Source organism: Schistocerca cancellata, chromosome 8 (genome assembly GCF_023864275.1).
Source record: "Schistocerca cancellata isolate TAMUIC-IGC-003103 chromosome 8, iqSchCanc2.1, whole genome shotgun sequence".
Classification (NCBI taxonomy): Eukaryota; Metazoa; Arthropoda; class Insecta; order Orthoptera; family Acrididae; genus Schistocerca; species Schistocerca cancellata.
Window position 1 is genome coordinate 612,482,898 of NC_064633.1, and position 21,351 is coordinate 612,504,248.

Consider the following 21,351-nt stretch of genomic DNA (forward strand, 5'->3'; position numbering starts at 1 on the left):
AATCTGAATGCATGTAGAAAACTTAATCTTCTAACAGTGAAACATAGTAAATCAAAGCCCCAGACAGAGTGAATCACAATGGTCACATGACTGTTGCATGTGTCTTTCTGTATGAAACAGAGAGACTCCTGGACCTGCACACAATGACCCATGTGTCCAAGTCAGAGACAAGCATGACTTTGCACTGGTGCATACAGCTCCTTGCCTCTTTTTGCAACAGCTGCATCGGCCTAGTGCACACTGGAAGTTGCACGGATGTAAACTCACCTTTAGGAGTGCATTCCATTCATTAAGATAGCAACTGTATAGTCCTGAAATGAAGTTCTGGACTTCCTTTCAACAAAACTTAATCAACTTACCTACATGGATCATCACAATAATGTGTGGAACAAATTGAAGGTCATTAAAAAGAACAGTTCATACAAGTCTATAAAATTTTATTTACAGTGCCTGAATCTCAAGGTTACAAACGTTAAATCTGTGGGAAAGTCCACTTCCTTACAATTGCAGCAAATAACATTATTTTGTAATACAATATACAAAATGATAATGGATAACAATGGGAAAATCATGCCTCGAATGACAAATCATGACCGTAATGACGTGAACTGGTGAAACACTTCCAGAATGTGGGGATCCAGATCTTGTGTGAAAAGCAATGTTTCTAAAGTAGAGCTGTACTTCTGAACTTGTTCATTATGCTGTGAATAAACAAGAAAAATGATAATAGTAATGAGTATGAATAACAACAACAACACTGAAAAACATGACTACACAAATCAGAGAACAAAATTATTTTACTCATGGCAGAATATAAGCTGTGTTAATCGTTTATGACACATTAAAACTGTTTCTATACAGTCTGTACTAGTAGGAATAAAAGGGATGTGGTGAGGAATTTCTATGGTACTGATCTTATTTAAAATCTACTTCAAAGAAGCCCTTAAGAGTATGAGAAAAAGGTGCTGTGGAATGGGAATAGCCGCAGAAGATCTTTGTGCACTCTTCCCTTTGTTGGCGATCTGGTTATTGCAGCTGCAGGTAAAAACCGTGCAAGCTACATGTTGCAAAAGCTGAAGAAAGAATATGAAGACAATAAACATGCAGAAAACTGAATATTTAATAGAAGAAAAAAATGAAACAGTGGAAACTCCAGAAAGGAATGTAAAAGGTCTAGACACTGGAGTTATAAAAATCAAAGGCTGTGTCCCTTTCAGATACTTGAAAGTATAAATGTCATTCAACAGCAGCAGCACAGTCCACTTACATAATGAAATGGTCCACGGAATAATAGCAATAAGATAACTTGACTCTGTTCTTTGGAACAGCAATATACAGTATTTGCCAGCATATAAGATGCACTTTTTTTCCTTCAAAAGTAGGTCTCAAAACTGGATGCATCTTAAACACCAGTAGCAAGTTAAGATAGGTACTTAATGCTCCATTTCTTCAAAATTTCTATGTTTTGCTTGCAGCAATTCATTGTTAGCTTCCTTGCGAATTATGAGAATTCCAGCTGTACCGAGGTCAATGGATGAACAATGGCCATTGTTAACGGTTTTTATATTGTTTGCCCAAGCTTCAGTTATTATTGTGTTTAGTGTGGAGATCCACTTGTGCTGTACCTATACTGAAGTTTATTTACAAACTATGGCTCAAAAACAGCACGGCTACCGTATTTACTTGAATCTAAGCCGCACCTGAAAAATGAGACTCGAAATCAAGGGGGGGGGAAAAAAAATTCCCGAATCTAAGCTGCACCTGAAATTTGAGACTCGAAATTCAAGGGGAGAGAAAAGTTTTAGGCCGCACCTCCAAATCAAAACAAAGTTGGTCCATTGTAATATGAGAGACAATTTAAGTCGAATGAATGATGATACAGCTACAGTAGGTTCGAGTCGTAAGCTTAGCAGCTAAGCTTTACTAGGTAGCCATTGCTATGCGTCACGCGCTCCGTCCGTATTTATATGGGTACCTTTCCTTTTTCACGTGCTTCGTCTGGTTTGAATTGATTGCATATTTTGCTTTGATCTGGCAAGTGCCGTTCTCTTTGTTATAGGTGTTTACGTCACTCTAAGCTGAAAATGCATTATTGTACTGTGACATGAATTGTTTGTCGCATTCTGATAATGAGTGTTTACAGCCTGTCCCCGCTCGCGTCATGGCTTGCTTTTGTGCGCGCTACCGCCGCTTACAATTAAAAAAAGAGAGGAATCGTTTCATTAGCAAAACAATGGCAAGAGACTGCTATTTGTTGTAACTTACACTACTGCTTTCTTTGATAATAATCAACAAGAACCAAATAATAGACTGCTTTTGATGGAAGACATTCTGACCGAGAGTTTAGTGAAAATTTTTCTCCGTTTGAAAATCTTTGCAGACGCCTCTTTAGTACTTTAAATTCTGCACAGAAATTATAGTCATCTTAGATTTAAAAATCTAGTCAATTGCCGTGCTTCATTTCTGACTGTATCACTATTAGGCATAAGAATAATACGAAAATAAACATGACATGATATGTATATTCTTCCGCGTTTGCTGTTGTCTCACCCTAGTTTCGTAGTTTATTAGGCAGACAGGATTTAAATGAGATAGCAGCAAACACGAAAGAATACACGGCAAAATGTTTATATTCGTATTATTCTTACGGCGAAGAGAATACTGTATGTGATTCACAATTCATGAAAGTTCCTATTAGCAACCATCTCTTCTCACAGGTTGAAAAAATTCAGAACTTAGAGTTGGCCATATTGCCAAACATCCCAAACAGTCTTGCCAGTCCGATTTTCATAGTACATTGAAATGCTGCTACATTCGAAATTGACAATACGGAATTTCTATTTACTTCGTTGGATAATGTATAAAATGCAGTGGTTGAAACTCGGGGCAGAGAAGGAGGCTCGTCTTCCACCCTTCCTACCAACATTTTTCAGAACTTCCGCTTACTTTGCACTCGATTCTAAGCCGCAGGCGTTTTTTTGGATTACAAAAACCGGAAAAAAAGTGCAGCTTAGATTCGAGTAAATACGGTATACAATTGCACTTAAGCTGCAAGTGATGGCATATGATAAAGAGTATGAAAACAGGGCTGTAGAAAGGCATTTTGGGCCACCTCCAACACTCAATACTTGGAATTTAGAGAGCAGACAAGCAGGAATTTCAGTTTCTACAAAAAAAATCATTTATCAAGCGAAAGCAATATTCACTCGCAAAGGGATCACCAACTTTACTGGATCAACATTCAGGGGTTCAAGATTTATAAATGGGTATTGGCTTTGTATGCGGACAACTACAAAAATATGACAAAAAATGCCAGTCGAGAATGAAGAACAAAGTCTCCGATTTCATTGATTTGTCATTAATTTGTGAGTTGGTCAAGTCTTCAAGGGATTCTATAAAAACTGAAGCAATTGATTAAATTCTTTAAGAAGTGTGGAATGCACTGGATGGTATGGAGGATAATTTATAGTCTGAGGACTCAGATTCTGACATGTCAGCTTCAAGTATTTCTTCTTTCAGCTCTGAGAATCAATTATGTGGATTTGCAGATGAAAATTTAAAAAGTTAGCACTTTTTCCTAATTATATTGCCTAGATATTTGATTTGTGTGTACATATTGTTCATATTGCAGTAGATGTGTTAAGTGAGAAATTTTTTCCCCTTAAAAAAATCTTAAAAAGTGGAGTGAGTCTTTCACATCGGTGCATCTTATATGCCAGCAAAGGCGATAACAAAAATAATGAAGCAAATCCAGTGTTGAGAGTATTGACATATATGGTGCACAGAAATAGGAGCAGAATAAGACAGAGTGAGAAGCTATTGGCACATGAAATGAGCTTCGAAGAAGAAGTTGTGGCATTTCAAGGATTGACCATATGAAGAATAATACAATAAGAGAAATTATGGAAGCCAGCAAGGTGGTAACTGGTATAATAGAAATGAAACAACTACTGTGACTTGGTCATGTGGAAAGAATGGATGAATTGGCCAAAATGAATTTGGAAACTGCTTCCACAAGGAAGAAGGAAGAGAGGATGCCCATCTAGAAGGTGGAAGGTATCGATGAGGCAACAGTGGCCACAAGTCTCCAAGAAGACAGCCTGAATAGAAAGAGGTGGAAAATGGTTAGTGAGAAGTGGTGGCAGCTGCAAATAACAGTTGTGACATGCTTCTGGTGACTTAAATTGTGTGCCAGGCTAGTACTCAGACCATAAAGAGCATTTAAGGCAGACATTTGTCACTGACTCCTCTCCAACAAATCATAACACTGAATCATAACAATAAAGCCAGAAACACAGTCAACAAATTCTTGTTGTAGAGCACTGAAGTTAGACATAATTTAATGGGCTACAGTTAACAATCAAAATGCTGATAAGTATAATAAAGAATTAACAAAATTTAAATAGGGTTGTAATTTTCACATACTGCCACTATAACGAGGAATGTGGAACATGCGTAACAGGGAACAGACTGATAGCAGACAGCGAAAACCCACTTGGAAAATGACTATAGGCAAAATTTTCTGACTTAAGGGCAGAAAGAATATCAAGTCACATATTTATATTTGTAGATGCACACTGTCAAAGAACTGCAATAAGTTCACTTCTAACATATTTATGGGAGAGGGAGGATAAAATTTGAATTTTAATGGTGTCATCCACAACTGTGCTGAGGACAAGTCTTTATATGGCAGCAGCTCCCTTAAAGCTTGTATGGCAGTTGAATCTCATTTGTGTTTAAACATTTAGGGTATTAACAACATTTTCTTTTGTAACATCACTGTTCTCCCCGCCCCCCCCCCCTTTTTTAAAATGAATTTTTCAATTACTCCAATTTAGCAGGCAAGATATTATAATATCTACCGCAGAGAGGTACAGGAGCGTAACTACAATTTCGTATTTGTAATATCCAAACACTGCTTTTCATTTTCTGAAGAAGGAATGCTCCACATCATTGCCAATTTGGATAGCATTAAAAGGATGTCTATCCATTTCTCACTTAGGGGTAATTGGGCAGAAATGAAACTACCATCTTTTCACAACTGGCTAATCTTCATTTAGCTTTTTCCAAAGGATGTATGTGGGACTTCTGCAGTTTTCTGTCAAGATACAGAGTGACAGTGATCTCCAGACTTCCTGCATGTTCGCAATATAACAATCAGGTAATATTTCACCTACACAGGTTACAGTACTAGTCTTTTTTCATAAGTAGTTATAATATAGTGAGCAATGAAAAAGTTAGGATCTTCCAAAATACTGTAGGGATGGGCAGTTCAAGAATGGAGTTACTGGTGCAACCTGCTACACCATAGGCAGAACAGGGCTTGTTTGTCAATAATTATATTTTAAAATCCATTAAATATCTTAATACTCATTGGCATGTTTGATGTGGAATAACCTCCATGATTATATTGCAAAGAGAGAGAGAGAGGGACCAACACTTCAGGTCGAGTTGAACGAAACACTGAAAAATCCTGAGATTCACTTTCGAACTAGCCTTAAAGCTCTTATTGTCATAGACCAACGTTAGCCTGAGTTTCTAGCCTTAGGTTATTGTTTCATCCCTAGGATGGTAATTATGAACATGATTATCATCTGGTTTTGATAGAGTTTCCCAAAAACACTAAAGATTTTCTCCCATATAATAAGCCTGATCTGAAATATACAAGGCATCACTAACTCCAGATATTTTTTTCCCGAGAGACTATAATATGCCGCTGTCAAATCCCTCTTTAAGAAAAAGACATAAAAGAGACGTTAATAATTACTGACCTGTTTCACTGCTCACATCATTTACCAAAATTTTTGAGAAGGTGATATATATTAGAATAGTACCTCAACTCAGGAACAATATTATACCCAACAAATCACAGTTTGGATTTCGAAAGTGTTGTTCTACTGAGAATGCCATTTGCATGTTCACTCACTAGATTTTACAAGCATTAATTAATAAAATAGGACAGTTGGTATTTTCTGTGTTCTATTGAAGATATCTGACTGTGTGAGTAACTCTATTCTCCTAGATAATTTTAAGTTTCGTGGGACTAATGGTACAGCCTACCAATGGATAATGCTATATCTAACCAAAACAAGGTAGAAAATTGTATTTAGTGGTCCAACCAATATAGCCCACAGACATAATTCTGACTGGGGAGAAATAATGTATGGGGTCCCCCAAGGTTCAATGTTAGCCCCACTATTGTTCCTGATACATGTAAATGATCATGTATCATCTGTCTAACATACACAAGCATAATTAGTTCTTTTTGCAGATGACCCTAGAATTGTAATCAATCCAAGAATACATACAGAAACAGAAGAAATAGTAAATAATGTTCTTAAAAGTATGGTCTCATCATGTTTTAAAAAGACACAACATATTCAGTTCTGCACACTAAGGGGTAAAACACCAATGATGAGGGTGAGTAAATAATAAATATGGGATAAACTTTAAAATTCTTAGGTGCCCATATTGATGAGAATTACACTGGAAAAAGCACATTTTAGAACTCCCAAACTACTTCGTTCAGCAACATTTTCACTTAGAGTCATTGCAAATATTGGTGAGAGAGACATAAGTAAGTTGACATAATTTGCACATTTTCATTCAAGAATCTCATATGGAATAATGTTCTGCGGTAACTCATGTTAGAGAAAGAAAATCGTCATTGCTCAAAAACGTGTTGTAAGTATAATATGTTGTGCTCACTCACAATCATCTTGTAGGCATATGTTTAAGGAGTTGGGCATTCTGACTACTGCTTCACAGTATATTATTTTCTCACGAAGTCTGTAGTAAATAATCCACAGCAGTTCAAAAGGAACAATGCTCTACTAATTGGAATGCCACAAGGAAAAATGATGTTCATTACTACAGATTAAAGTTGTCTTTACCCCAAAAAGGGGTGCACAATGTTGCAACTAAATTTTTGATAATTTACGCAGTGGCATAAAATGTCTGACAGACAGCAAAGTAAAATTTGAAAACAAACTCACACTAAATTTTTTAAAAAAGGAGAGAGAGAGGAGGGGGGGGGGGCGAGGGAGGGGGGCAGAGAGAGAAAACTATAAATGTTGAGCATGTAACCATATTTACAAATTCATTTGTGATGTGAAAGTAAAATGACTCATTCCACATCATTACAATCTATCATGCAAAATGATTTATGAAACATGAACTAACTAATTAATACTGACACCGCAAATAGTGTATTACGTATGCCTGGAATGACAGTCTTAGCAGAAAAGCGACTTTTCATGCTAGCAGAATATATGATATCTTCTGCTGTGCTGAAGTCAGTTTGTTTCCCATGCACAAACAGAAGACTTCCAACTGTTTTTGAACTTTATTGCCATGTTGACAGATCAACAGTATATGCCTCAGAAGAGAACATTAAAAACCAATGACATAAGGCAAAAATAAAGAACATGCAGAGTTTGAAAAATAAGCCCTCAGAAAATAACACCAAAATTGGCATAAACTACTATCAAAATTGGCCCATAAAATAAAATGTTTTTCCCACCCTTACACATAATTCTATATGAAGTGTAATTGGATAGACAAAAAAATCTGTCCACCAAGCAGCGGCAGGAGAACACACACATAAAGTTATTGAAACCTTGAAGCTTTCAGAGCCAGTGGCTCCCTTCTTGTGGCAGAAGGGTTGAAGGGAAAAGAAGAGGGGTAAAGAAAAAGAACTCATGAGGTTTACGAAATTGGGAGAGTTTGGATAGGTCATCCAGAACATAAGGTCAGGGAAGACTTATTGGATGGTATGAGAAGTCTTTCCTCCTCATCCTGTCTGGTAAGTCTCCCTTGACATTAGTTTTTGGGTAACTTTTCCGAGCTCTCCCCATTTCCTAAACCTCACCAGTCTTTTTCCTGCAACCCCCTCCCTTCTTCTTCGACCCTTCTGCCAGAAAAAGGAGCCACTGGCTTCAACAGCTTGCAGATTTCAATGCCTTTATATCTGTGTTCTCCTGCCACCACTTGGTGAGTAGATTTTTTACTTATCTGATTACACAATATTTTCAAAAACTGACTATTTTCCTATTGTATATGAAGCGTAATTTGTTTTCATTGTTAATCACTAACAGGAAAGAGCAACATTATCAGATAAATGTGAGTTACCCTTAAGTGTTATAAATATACAAAAAAGGAATATCACTTTTACTATTTCCAGCAACACATGGGCTGCTTGTTATCTGGAATCTAATTTTTGTATAGGAAAAGTAGCACTTTTTACTTAGAGACTACATCAGTACCATACGACAACCAGCTCTTGTTTTCCATAAACATTCTTCATGACACTTTTACAAAAACTATCCAACAAGATTACATCAAACAACCTCTTGCCACTTTTGCAGCACAGCACACCACCTCAAAAACTGAGGCAACATTGTGGTGGTTGCCTCCCATAGTGGGTGGTTTCAGTAAAATTTTATCATTACAATTCTGCTAACAATGGGGATCAAACATGCAAAACACAAAAACCTTGGATAGAGTGAAAGGGCAAACATTAGCTTGATACCATATATAGCTTGTGGGAATCAAGCTTCATATCAACACTCTATTATGATCCTTCAAGTTGTCATCTGTCAGGAAGTTTCAAAATGGCACACACTCCAATGCCAACTGAGATATTCATTGTGAAAACTACCCCTAGATTGTGGTTAATTTATTTGTCTGGAACGTCCTTTGGTCCAGGAGTGCTAGTACAGCAAGGTTCGCAGCACAGCTTCTGTGAAGTCTGGAAAGGAATGGCAAACTTGAGCAGTGAGGACATTATTATGTCTGGATATTTTAGCCACCTTCATCTAAATCTACGTCTACATCTATACTCTGTACACCACGTTTTGATAGTGGTGGGTACTTCTTGTTCTATTGACACGTCCCCCTCTCCTGTTGTAGTTATGAATGATCCGTAGGAAGAATGACTATTGGTAAGCTTTAGTGTGACCTCGAATCTCTCTCAATTTACCGCCATGGTCTTTTTTGTGAGATATATGTGGGAGGAAGCAACATATTTCTTGACTCTTCTAGGAATGTATGTTTATGGAATTTTAACAATAAACCACACTGTGATGCATGATGCCTACTTTGCAACATCTATCACAGAAGTTGGATAAGTGTCTCCTTGATGATTTCCCACTTACTAAATGAATCAGTAACAAAAAGATGCAGCTCTTCATTGGATCTTCTCGCTTTCCTCTACCAATCCTATGTGGTACAGATTGCAGACTGACAAGCAATATTCAAGTACTGGTTGGACAATGGTCAATTGAAACACTGCTTGCAAAAGACAAGACTTCAATTTTGATTTCTGACCCAGCAGGCAATTTTAATCTTTTAGGAAACAATGTACACTCCATCTTAGAGTCAAGGATTCATTCTGGGAATTTAGCTGATTGTTGAAATATTGTGTCTGCTTACCATGACTCAAAGAGTGTTTACCACAGATATTTTCAACCACCAAGAACAAAAATACAAATAATATATGAGACAAGAAAAATACTGACTTATCAGCCACTTTAACATGAACAGCTGCAGCAGCACTGACAATTAGATACATTTAAAAACACTGCTGAATCTCTAGCTAACATGATTCCTCCAGCAGAAGTATCAGTAGCCAGTTGTACTGGGCACCACACCATGGAAGTAATTTGTCATGGGATGAAACAAAGTAAAAACAGGAAGATTAGGGTTTAATCTTTAGTGAGTACAATAATTGGCCATGTCTCCTTAAAGGAAGTATCCTGCAATTCGCAATTTAGGGAAAACATGAAACTCTTCATCAGCATGGGTGAACAATGATCTGAACCATCTTCTTCCCAGACACGATTCCAGTGTCTTACCACTATGACACCTAGCTTGGTTTGAAAGACATAAATTTATTTCATGTTTAAATTTGTGTATCTGTCAGCAATGTTTCACTCATTCCTTTTTAAAGGCTGAAATCTCACTTAGAGTCTGTGGACTTCAGAGTTCCATATTCTCACCTAACATGACCTGAAAGACAGAGATTTAATCATGTTTTAAATTTGTATATCTGTGAGCTGTATTTCAATTACTCCTTTTTAAAGGCTGACAGATTTAATGGAGTTCACAGCCTCATATTTCTCTACTTTATTGGGACAAAATCTTGTAATGATCAGACCAGGTATTTGTTTTCTTCTATCATATTTGCTGTTGATAACATTATCTGTAAAATATCTGTTGTGCAAGTTAAATACTTAGGTCTATTGAGGAGTTCTGTGTCAACTTATCTCTTGCATTACAACTAAATATATTACTACATGCCATTTCAAGGAGGCAGATGGTGGATAGGACACAAGAAGAAGAGGATGAAGAAAAATTACTCAAAGGAAATAAATAAATTCAATTTATGTATTTAACATGTTAGCTTACCAACAAGAACACTTGCTGCAATCGTCCAATTGTCCATTTGTACCAGAATGTATTGAAGTCTTTACCATCAGTATCACAACGCACCAAATGTTCTGACAAAATCATTATAAACCTCTGAAATAAAGAAGGAAAAGACAAATATTAATTTCAAAGAAATGCACTAATGCAGAAAGGAAAAAGAATCACAGCAATTACAGAACATTAAAACTAAGTTAGACTAAATAGGTTCACACACCCAAGTATCTCTGTGCCTGCAGGCAACTGTGGCCACTGTGGCCGTGTGTGTGTGTGTGTGTGTGTGTGTGTGTGTGTGTTTTCATCTAACAAAGGACTTTGCCTGAAAACAGAAATATCATCCACATCTTGTTTGAAATGAATCTGTCTGCTGCTCAATGCTTCCTCTATGTAGTGAATATCAATCTATTATAATTCAAATTGCTATAATGATCTTGTTTGAAATGAATCTGTCTGCTGCTCAATGCTTCCTCTATGTGGTGAATAGCAATCTATTAGAATTCAAATAGCTATAATGTATGTATTAGAGATTGAAGAATATTCAATTAAGAGAAGCAGAAAAAAAACACTCACTGAAGAAATATCTAAAGAAATTAAACACTGACAAGAAATAAATAACTATGACTTCATAGTATTAGACGTCAGTATAGTATGCAGAGTGCAGAAAACATGGGATTACGTATGATGGTGTCAGAAAACAAAATGATGGATCACTGTGGAAAAACTGTGACAAAAGAAATACCAATGGTAAAATAATACTGAGGAATTATTCAATCTCTCACTTTTATGTGGGACCAAAGTAATTAAATAATTGGTATTCTAATGTAACTTTCCTACAAATACATTTTCAGAATTCATTGTTGCCTAATGTTTTGACCATCAACAAAAGCAAAATGAGGATAATGGAATGTAGTAGAATTAAATCGGGTGATGCTGAGGGAATTAGATTAGGAAATGAGACACTTAAAGTAGTAAAGGAGTTTTGCTATTTGGGGAGCAAAATAACTGATGATGGTCGAAGTAAAGAGGATATAAAATGTAAACTGGAAATCGCAAGGAAAGCGTTTCTGAAGAAGAGAAATTTGTTAACATCGAGTGTAGATTTAAGTGTCAGGAAGTCATTTCTGAAAGTATTTGTATGGAGCGTAGCCAAGTTTGGACAAGAGCAGAATAGAAGCTTTCGAAATGTGGTGCTACAGAAGAATGCTGAAGATTAGATGGGTAGATCATATAACTAATGAGGAGGTACTGAATAGGATTGTGGAGAAGAGAAGTTTGTGGCACAACATAACTAGAAGAAGGGATTGGTTGATAGGACTTGTTCTGAAGCATCAAGAGATCACCAATTTAGTATTGGAGGGCAGCGTGGAGGGTAAAAATTGTAGAGGGAGAACAAGAGATGAATACACTAAGCAGATTCAAAAGGATGTAGGTTGCAGTAGTTACTGGGAGATGAAGAAGCTTGCACAGGATAGAGTAGAATGGAGAGCTGCATGAAACCAGTCTCAGGACTGAAGACCAAAACAGCAACAATGTTTCGACAGTAACACTGCTTTGAAACATGCTTTGTTCCACTGCCCTAACCTTTCATATGAAATCCAAGGGATGGAGATTGCAGGGAAAGGCGTAAGAGCAAGAACTGTTTGGCACAGGTCACAATCACCTTTGCTGTGCCTCCTTGGATCTGTCAGCATGTGAAAGCTTTTCAACCCTTAACTTTTCCATAAAATGTCCAGCAATTAAAAATCTGATGACACCAAACATGGGCTGTGCAGGGGATGTTTCAATACCTCAAATTTAAATTTATGTAATGTATTCTTAGTATGTTGAGCCATATAATTGTGTGAATTGACATGGAAAAGCAACTGGAGATGACATGTTTCTTGCCAAGATGTCACTATAACACATACTAGTCACAGTCCTTCTCCTGCAAGAGTATCACTTAAGGCTCTTGACATCCCAACTTATCATCAGCATGGCTATCCCACTCATTCTTTTCTTCTCTGGAGCAAAGGATGCATCCACTCTATTAATTGTCTTTTAGTGTCTGAGTTGCTAGTGCACCTGTGATTCATCATCAGTTGCAAAATGATAATGGGAAAAAAGTCATCTTCACACACATTATATTCCAAGTAGTACTGAGAAATTTTTGAATAACTGCGGTACTTGAACAGCCACCTTAGTACCTATTCTTTACAAATACTCCTACGTTATGGATCATACTGTATATAACAACAAAAACAATCAATTTTTGACAAAATAATTTAATTTGATAGATTAAAAATCAACTCATCGTGCGGTGGCAGAACATACACATAAAAGGAGGTTATAATTAGGCAAGCTTTTGGAGCCAGTGGCTCCTCCTCCTGGCAGAAGGATAAGGAAGTGGGGTGAAGGAAAATGACTGGTGAGGTCTAGGAAAAGGGGTAGATTTCGGGAAAGTCACCCAGAACTGTGGGTCAGGGGAGACTTACCGCACCGTCTTGCAGTAAGTCTCCTCCTCACCTGCAGTTCTGAGTGACTTTCCTGAAATCTACCCCTTTTCCCAGAGCTTTACAGTTCTTTTCTTTGACCCCACTTCCTTCCTCTTCAACCCTGGCTCTGAAAGCTTGCCTAATTATAATTTTCATTTATGTGTGTGTTCTGCCGCCACTTGGTGAGTAGATTTTTTACCTATCCAATTAGATTATCATAGTATATGTGAATCAGTGGCAGTTTCATCAACAAGCAAAGAGATGTTTTCTGACTGATCTTGCATTAGATGTTTTATGTTAAGACTGAGTGTGTGCAATGGTACCACACTTTGACTGTGTAAATCAACTACAGTGGAAATTCACTGGAACAATTATCATGATAATTAGTTATATTTTATACTTGATGTTGCAATTTTTGGCAGAAATGTATTTTTGACCAATTGATGTACATTATCATCTCCCGTGAAGATGTACCCAAATGGGCAGAGAATAAATAAAACTATACAGCAGCTGGCACAAAAAAGGTTGTTTTTTTTTGCAATATTTATTGCCTGTATATAACCACTTTAAAAAACCCTAAAGGAATGGATTCATTGATCTCAAAGTTTATGCACATACTGATTTACCACTGAATCTGTTCACAATGTGTCTTCAGTTTTAGGAACATGTCACTCATTTGTATGCACTACCTTTAATGGAACAACTGTCTCCATAGAGCACATTCAGTCAGTTCTCAATGTCATATGGTATTACGGTCCCATACAACAAAAAATGAATAACAGCTTATCGGTTTTGTGCTACATATTAACAGTGATGTGGTTACGTTTTACAGTCTACAGTACATACACATGCAATTTGATTAATATTACACCTCTATATTTAGTTGTTATCCTGTAACACAGTTTAGTTGTGCATATAACTCCATGAAATTTATACACAAATTCCTGTTTTTTAACGACTTTCCCTCACACTTAGCACATTTTTATGAAGTTTTAGTTCAAAGTAATATCATCATACAGTCACCTTGGATTATTTCTCATTTATCTTTTTTCTGTATTAAAGCTCAGAATTTAGTATCTGGTGTTTTAGACATCATACCTCACCTGTCATTCAACAACATCTTTCCTCTGTACTTCCACCTCAACCTGCATCTCTGCCCAAACTCTTTGCCTTTACATATGCCTACTTGTGTCTGTATATGTGCGGATGGATATGTGTGTGTGTACACGAGTGTATACCTGTCCCTTTTTCCCTCTAAGGTAAGTCTTTCCGCTCCCAGGATTGGAATGACTCCTTACCCTCTCCCTTAAAACCCACATCTTTTCGTCTTTCCCTCTCCTTCCCTCTTTCCTGATGAAGCAACCGTGGGTTGCGAAAGCTTGAATTTTATGTGTGTGTTTGTGTTTGTCAGCGTCTCTATCAACATACCAATGCTTTCGTTTGGTAAGTTACATCATCTTTGTTTTAGATATATTTTTCCCACGTGGAATGTTTCCCTCTATTATATTCATATCGTTGTTTAGGAGATAAATTTGTCTAGAGACGTTCAACTGATAAAATAATACTATTCCAAACAGCCTTAGAACATTTTTCATTGATACAAATGTACCTTACATCATGAAAACCAGAATTAGTGTGTAATCTTAATATACCATGCTTCATATTTTTTCTGAGGAGCAATTGTTCAGTTTCTAAACATTCATCAACTACAATTAATAAAACTTATAACTACACAAAAACTGTTAAGCTGTTTAAAAAAGGAAGAAATCCTACAATGGGGACTGTAGCAGTGGGTCTGTATGCCTCAGTCACATGTTATCCTATACATTCAAAATTAAGGCAAAATTTATGCATTTCTTGAAATTGCTAAGTGTCCATACCTGGAAAATAATAAGGAAGAGGGTCTTTTGAACTCCCTGTGCAGTTTCCAGCTTCTCTTCCATACTATCAACAAGTGCTGTGGAAGCATCTTCATCTCGTTTCCTAGAGCTGCTGTTACCACCTCCTTCTCCACCATCTCCATCATCTGACTCGTCAGTATCACTCTCCGAGCGCGGAAAGTTTTCCCGTGCTTCTTCTAGATCACGTGCTAAACGAGTCACATGCTTGTTCATCTTGCGAATTGTCAAGTGAAGAATTTCCCATAAATACATCCTGGATAGTGGAAAGCATAAAGATGTAAAATGGGAATTGGGAAAAAGAACAAGAAACTTAAAGATAATCAACAATCTTTCCATAGTGATTATTACAGAGCTAGGTAAGCCATAGTACTAATTTAGTGCAGTATTTAGTTTAATTTTATGGACTTCTGTTTTTATATCAATATGGCAAATGAGTAACTCAGCATTCATTTCTATATCACTGATACCATCAATAGAGTTGTTGGTTGCAAGAGTTATTGTCACTGCATTCTGCTAGGGTATTGATAGCGTTAAAACATTTTAACTAGGGTACGAGTCAACCACATTTTATTTTTAACCTGTGATGTAACAGGCTTACCTATGTTAATTTATTAGGACAAATATCACAATAGTAGAATATCTGGTATCTAATACACAATGTCCATGATATAATATCATTTGATGGTATTACATCACTGACAAGTTATATCAGTCACTGAATGTGCTGATTCTGTGGTATTCATTACCAATCCTGTCCTGATATCTATATTTCTAGTTTTCCAGGAGGCTTTCAATGCTGTTTTTCACAACTAGCTGCTAATCGAATTCCTTGCCTTTGGATTATCATCTCAGTTATACGACTGGATTCACATTTTGCTGTCTCAAAGGATACAGTTCATAGCAGCTCAAGAGAAGTCATTGAGTAAAACAGAAGTGGTAGCTTGTATTCTCCAAGGAAGTGTTATAGACCATCTGCTGTTTCTAATCGTACAAACGATTTAGGAGACAATCTGAAAAGACATCGTAGAGTGTTCACAGATGATAGGATCACTTACTGTCATTTACATGGCAACTCTCACAAATTTAAAGACTGTTGAGTCAAATAAACATCAAGGACTGCAATTACGAACAACTTAAATTGGAACAATCACACAGAATACATTGTGTTGAAGACAAACCAAAGGTTGCATTGTGTCGGCAGAACACTTAAAAAAATATGCAACAAATCTACTCAAGAGACTGCCTACACTATGCTCGTCTGTCCTCTGCTATAATACTGCATTGTATGGGATCTTTACTAGATAGGATTGACAATGACACTGAAAAATTTCAGAGAAGGGCAGCTTGTATAGTATTATTGAGAAATTGATGAGAATGAGTCAAGGATACAATACACAAGTTGGGGGTGGAGATCTTTTCTTGAAACTTCAATCACCAGCTTTCTCCTCTGAATGAGAAAATATTTTGTTAATCACACATACATAGTGAGAACTACCATCATAATAAAACAAGAGAAATCTGAGCTTATATGGAAAGATTTTGGTGTTCATTTTCCCCACATGTTGTTCAAGAGTGGAATGGCTGAGAAATAGAGTGACAGTGGTTCTGTGAAACTCTGCAAAGCACTTGGATGTCACTTGCAGAGTAGCGATGTAGACACAGAGGTTAATAGTCTGGTCTGAGCTGCTGGAGTTTGTAGTTGTGTGTATAAGGTGTGCTTGCTTGTGTGAATGAATGGTGTATGCTTTTTTTTTTTTTTTTTTTTTTTTTTTGCCTGATGAAAGTCTGCGTCTGAAGGCTTATGTGTAAGTGCATTTTAATTGTGCCTGTCTGCAACTTAATGTGTCATCTTTATGGTAAGTAGCAATCTATTTTTTTCTACATTGTAGACGTAGCGTTTTTATTTTACAGAGTGCGATTCAATATCTAAATGATTCCTGATAATGACCACGGAGTTGAAGTCAACCATTCAATAAAGTGATTAGGAAATGTATCCTACACAGGAAAAATGTTTTCAAAGTTAATTTTGATTGTGAACCTAAGTAGGTCAAAGATAATCGATATAAATGTACCACCAAATATAACGCCATTTGGCACACACTAATCTAAAGCTTCATAATTTCTACTTAAGCTATATTTGTGGATAGACTATACAAGAATTCATTTGATGTACAGTTGTGGTAGTCAGCCCTGGTAATAAAGCGTATTCCTGCAAACTGAGAGGTTATGGGATTGATCCCAGGCCAGACCTCACAAATTTTCAGTCTGTCTTTAATCTACATTCACCTCTCCATGGCATGATGAATAGTCAGGAACAACGCATGGTTCAGAGCACATGTTAAGCTGTAGGCCCCCTTTCACCCAGTTGCATAAGAGGGGTGGATTAGGGACATGCAAGTTCACAATGTGGTGTCCAATTGAAAGTCCTACACTTGGCCATTGGGCCAAGTGCTTTATTATTATTATTATTACCAATGTTATAAGTCTTTGGCCATGCTTATTATACATCCAATTCCCATTGCCTCTTTGAACAGCTGCTGCAGAAACATTTTCCCTGGCTTACGACCATGTGATTATCATTGATGAGTTTCAGGCTACTAAATTACTGTTACACAATATTTATTAAACTGTGGCAATTTTCAAAGAAGGCTTCAAACAGCTGGTTCTATTCATAACACTGGTATCAAATTTTGTCAGTTAATCAGTGAATAATTTAAATATCCCCTCCCCCCACGATCCATGGATCTGACGAGGTGGAGTGGCTTGGGTGCTTCAATAATACATATAAATGTACCATGTGCACTCCACAATGGATGGGTATCTGTGGAGAAACCGACTAATCCATGGTTCCCGAAGAGGAATGGCAGCACTTTCAGTAGTTGCTGTGGAAACAGTGTGGCTGATTGACTTATCTGGCCTTGTAATGTAAGCCAACGTGGCCTTGCTGTGCTGAAACTGCAAAGGACTGAAAACAAGTGGGAACTACAGCCATTATTTTTTCCCCCCTGAGGGCATGCAGCTCTACCGTATTGCTTAGCAATGATAACATTCCCTTGGGTAAAATAATATGGTGGTAAAAATAGTCCCCCCTTTGGATCTCCAGACAGGAACTACTCAGAAGGATGACATCATCAGGAAAAAAAAAGAGAGTAGCATTGTACAGGTCCGAGTGTGGAATCTTAGACCTCTTAATCAGGTTGAATTTAGATATAGTGAGAATTAATGAAGTGCAGTGGCAGGAAGAAAAGGATTTTTGGTCAGGCCAGTACAGGGCTATCAACACAAGATCAGACATAGGACAATGCAGGAAAAGGCCTGCTAATGAATAAGAAAGTAAGAAGTTGGGTAAGCTGCTACAAAGTGAATAGTGAATGCATTATCATAGTCAAGACAGACATGAAGCTGACAACATCTCAACAATTGTACAAGTTTGTATGTCAACTAGTTCTGCAGATGATACAGAGGTTGAAAGAATGTACGATGAGATCAAGAAAATTTTTCAGATAGTTAAAGGAGATGTAAATTTAAGTGTCATGGATAATGAATTCAGTAGTAGGAGAAGGAATTGAAGAAAACATAGTAGACTGTCAACTGGGGGAATGGAATCAAAGAGGAGGCTGCCTAGTAGAATTTTACACAAAGCATAATTTAACTTTTGGTAGCACTTATAGTGAAGGAAGTCTTGTATACATGGAACAGACCTATGGACAGTGAGAGGTTTCATATTGAGTACATAGTGGTAAGACAAAGATTTCAAAACTATATTTTTAACCATAAGACAATTCCTCAGACAGCTGTGGGCCCTGAGCATAATTTATTGGTCATGGGTAGCAAACTAAAACTGAAGAAACTGCAGAAAGGTAAGATATAAAGGAGATAGGACATGGATAAAATGAAAGAACCAGAGGCTGATGAGAATTTCAGAGGGAACATTATGAAATGAACTGCAACAGAGGACAGAAACACAATGGAATATGAATGGGTAGCTCTGAGAGATGAAACAGAGAAGGCAGCAAATGATCATATAGGTAACACGACAGTGTCTTTTAAAAAGAAAACACCCTCATAATAAATGATATATAATTATTTATTTAATCAAAGTGTAACACTCTATTTTATATGTTTAGAAGAGTATGTTTAGGCATTGCTTTGTGAGCAAACAACGAAGTGCCAATAGTTTACTGAACTAGCCATAACAGCTTTTTCCCATGAAACCTGAAAAGCACATTACTGGATGTAATGCAAAAATGTTTTCCTGCTTTTGTAGCACTTTATTTTTGTAACCTGTATTGTTTCCCTTTAAATCATACACTTTTGTAGAATCTTTCTGTAATTACTAAATCAGATTTCAGGAATAAACATGCCGTTAATCCCTGAAGATGCTGCTGCAAGCGCTGTTGCTTTGGTGGAAGAGGATTGCAGAATGAATTACACTGTGAAAGTGTTGACAACTATACCTTTCACGATTTGCAAAACTGTTCAAAGGTACAGGGAAACTAGAGGTTAGGCCGGTATTACACTATCAAATTTCTTTGTCAAATATCTTTGTCCAAAACCTTTGTCAAAGATATTTGATGGTGTAATAGGAACTTTGTCAAATGTCGTCCAATATTTGATCAAATCTAGGGCCTCCCTGTAGATTTGATCAAAGAAATCGCTTGTCTTCTGTTCACTGCAATGTGACATGTTACCACATAGAGCACTAGCATCGCTGCAGCGTTCTGTCGTCTGTAGTGTTTTTATAAACATTGCCGGTAAATACAATTTGTGTGTGCCGACAACTACAAAATTAATAGAGATGTATGAAGCTGATGAGGCGCTTTACAACGTGAGGCACCCTGAATACAAAAATAAAATAAGAAGATTGGAGACGAGACCTGACCTGACCTGACCTATCCTAACCTAACATAACATAACCTCCTGTAGCAAGGAATCGGAGTGTTACAGTGAGCCTGTCTTCTGAAGATGTAGCAGTTCTTAAGTGAATATTGTGCTTTGTGATATGAGGATACACTTCACTGAGCACATACAGGAATGTATGCTCATCCATTCTTAAGTAACTGATGTACCACTTGACGTCTTCCACTGTAAGCTCACGTAAGAAGTTTTGTTGAATGCTTTTATCATGTCATCGTAAAACCCATGGCTTCACCCAGATTAGATTAGTTTTTCGTTCCATAGATCCGTGCTGAGGAGAATCTCGTGGATGTGGAACATGTCAATTTTTTTAAGCTGAAATAACAATACTAATAGTATGAATAAATAAAATACAGCATTTGTTTCTATTAAAAATTTCGTCAATGGAGTAGGAGTTGGTCACTAGTAAGTCTTTCAGGCTCCTTTTAAACTGATCTTTATTTGTAACTAAATTTTTTATGTTTGCTGGCAAATTATTGAAGATGAGTGTTCCTGAGTAGTGGACCCCTTTTTGAACTAAAGTAAGTGCTTTTAAGTCCTTGTGTAGATCATTTTTGTTCCTGGTATTGTATGTATGAACTGAGTTGTTTGTTGGAAAAAGAGATATATTATTTACGACAAATTTCATTAAGGAGTAAATATATTGAGAGGCAGTAGTTAGTATACCCAGTTCTTTGAAGAAGTCTCTACAGGACGTCCGTGAATTTACTCCACAAATAATACGTATTACACGCTTTTGGACTCTGAAAACTTTTGTTTGACTTGAAGATTTACGCCAAAATATTATACCATATGACATTATGGAATGAAAGTATGCAAGCTTTTTCATTTTTATGTTGCCTATGTCTGCTAACACTCGAATTGCAAACAGATTTGTTAAGGCGTTTCTGCAGTTCTGGGATGTGCTCCTCCCAACTGAATTTATTATCAAGTTGTAATCCCAGGACTTTTAAGACTGTCAACCTCGTATGTATGGTTTCATTTTTTCCCCCACTTCTTTTCTGCATGTGCACACAATGCAATTGGGGTACGTACAACTGCTGCGGTTAATAACAAGTTGTTGTCAGCCATCTTGAACTTTGACGAAAAATTTGATGACAGTGTAATACCACCACCACCTAAAGAGAAGGCCGCGGCGCGCTCTTGTGACGTCACGCAAAGCGGGCCAGGGTTGGCTTGGCGCTGCGCTTAAAGAATCGAGACGCACGGCCTGCAAATCTTTGTCAAACGGTTTTACAGAACCTATTCCGTAAAAAATAATTAATTTCTGAAATACTTTTAGCTTTATGTGGCAGCTTCATGATGAAGTGCCAATCATTTCGATAATGGTCATAACTATTGTGGTATTTCACAGATGAGTATCAAATTTGAGAACGTTGCCATAAAAAATAGGGGTCACTATGAATTTGTGTTTGATGCATATTACACATTCTATTGCTGAGTATGAAATACAGATGAGGTTTTGAAATTTTCGTAAAACTTTGGATCAATATCTGCTTCCAATCTCGAAAAAATTAAGCATCTGCAGCAACTTCACTTCCGATCGCAACACGCGGTAATGAAATATTCATAACGCCTGTCATATCTCGTAAACCGCTGGAGATAACGAAACGAGATCTTGGCAAATGATACCACGC

The 21,351-nt window shown here is 37.0% G+C and overlaps 1 protein-coding gene across 1 annotated transcript in view; it reads right to left on the bottom strand.

Moving 5' to 3' along the window:
• Positions 1–420: 420 nt before the first annotated feature.
• LOC126095776 (nuclear cap-binding protein subunit 1) overlaps positions 421–21,351 on the bottom strand; it is a 208,634-nt gene continuing 187,703 nt past the window's right edge. Inside the window, exons 14-16 of the mRNA XM_049910582.1 lie at positions 14,777–15,050; positions 10,408–10,521; positions 421–701 (exon numbers count right to left, since the gene is read on the bottom strand). Of these exons, the coding sequence (XP_049766539.1) occupies positions 588–701; positions 10,408–10,521; positions 14,777–15,050 (502 nt within the window). The 3' untranslated portion in view covers positions 421–587. The remainder of the gene's footprint in view (positions 702–10,407; positions 10,522–14,776; positions 15,051–21,351) is intronic.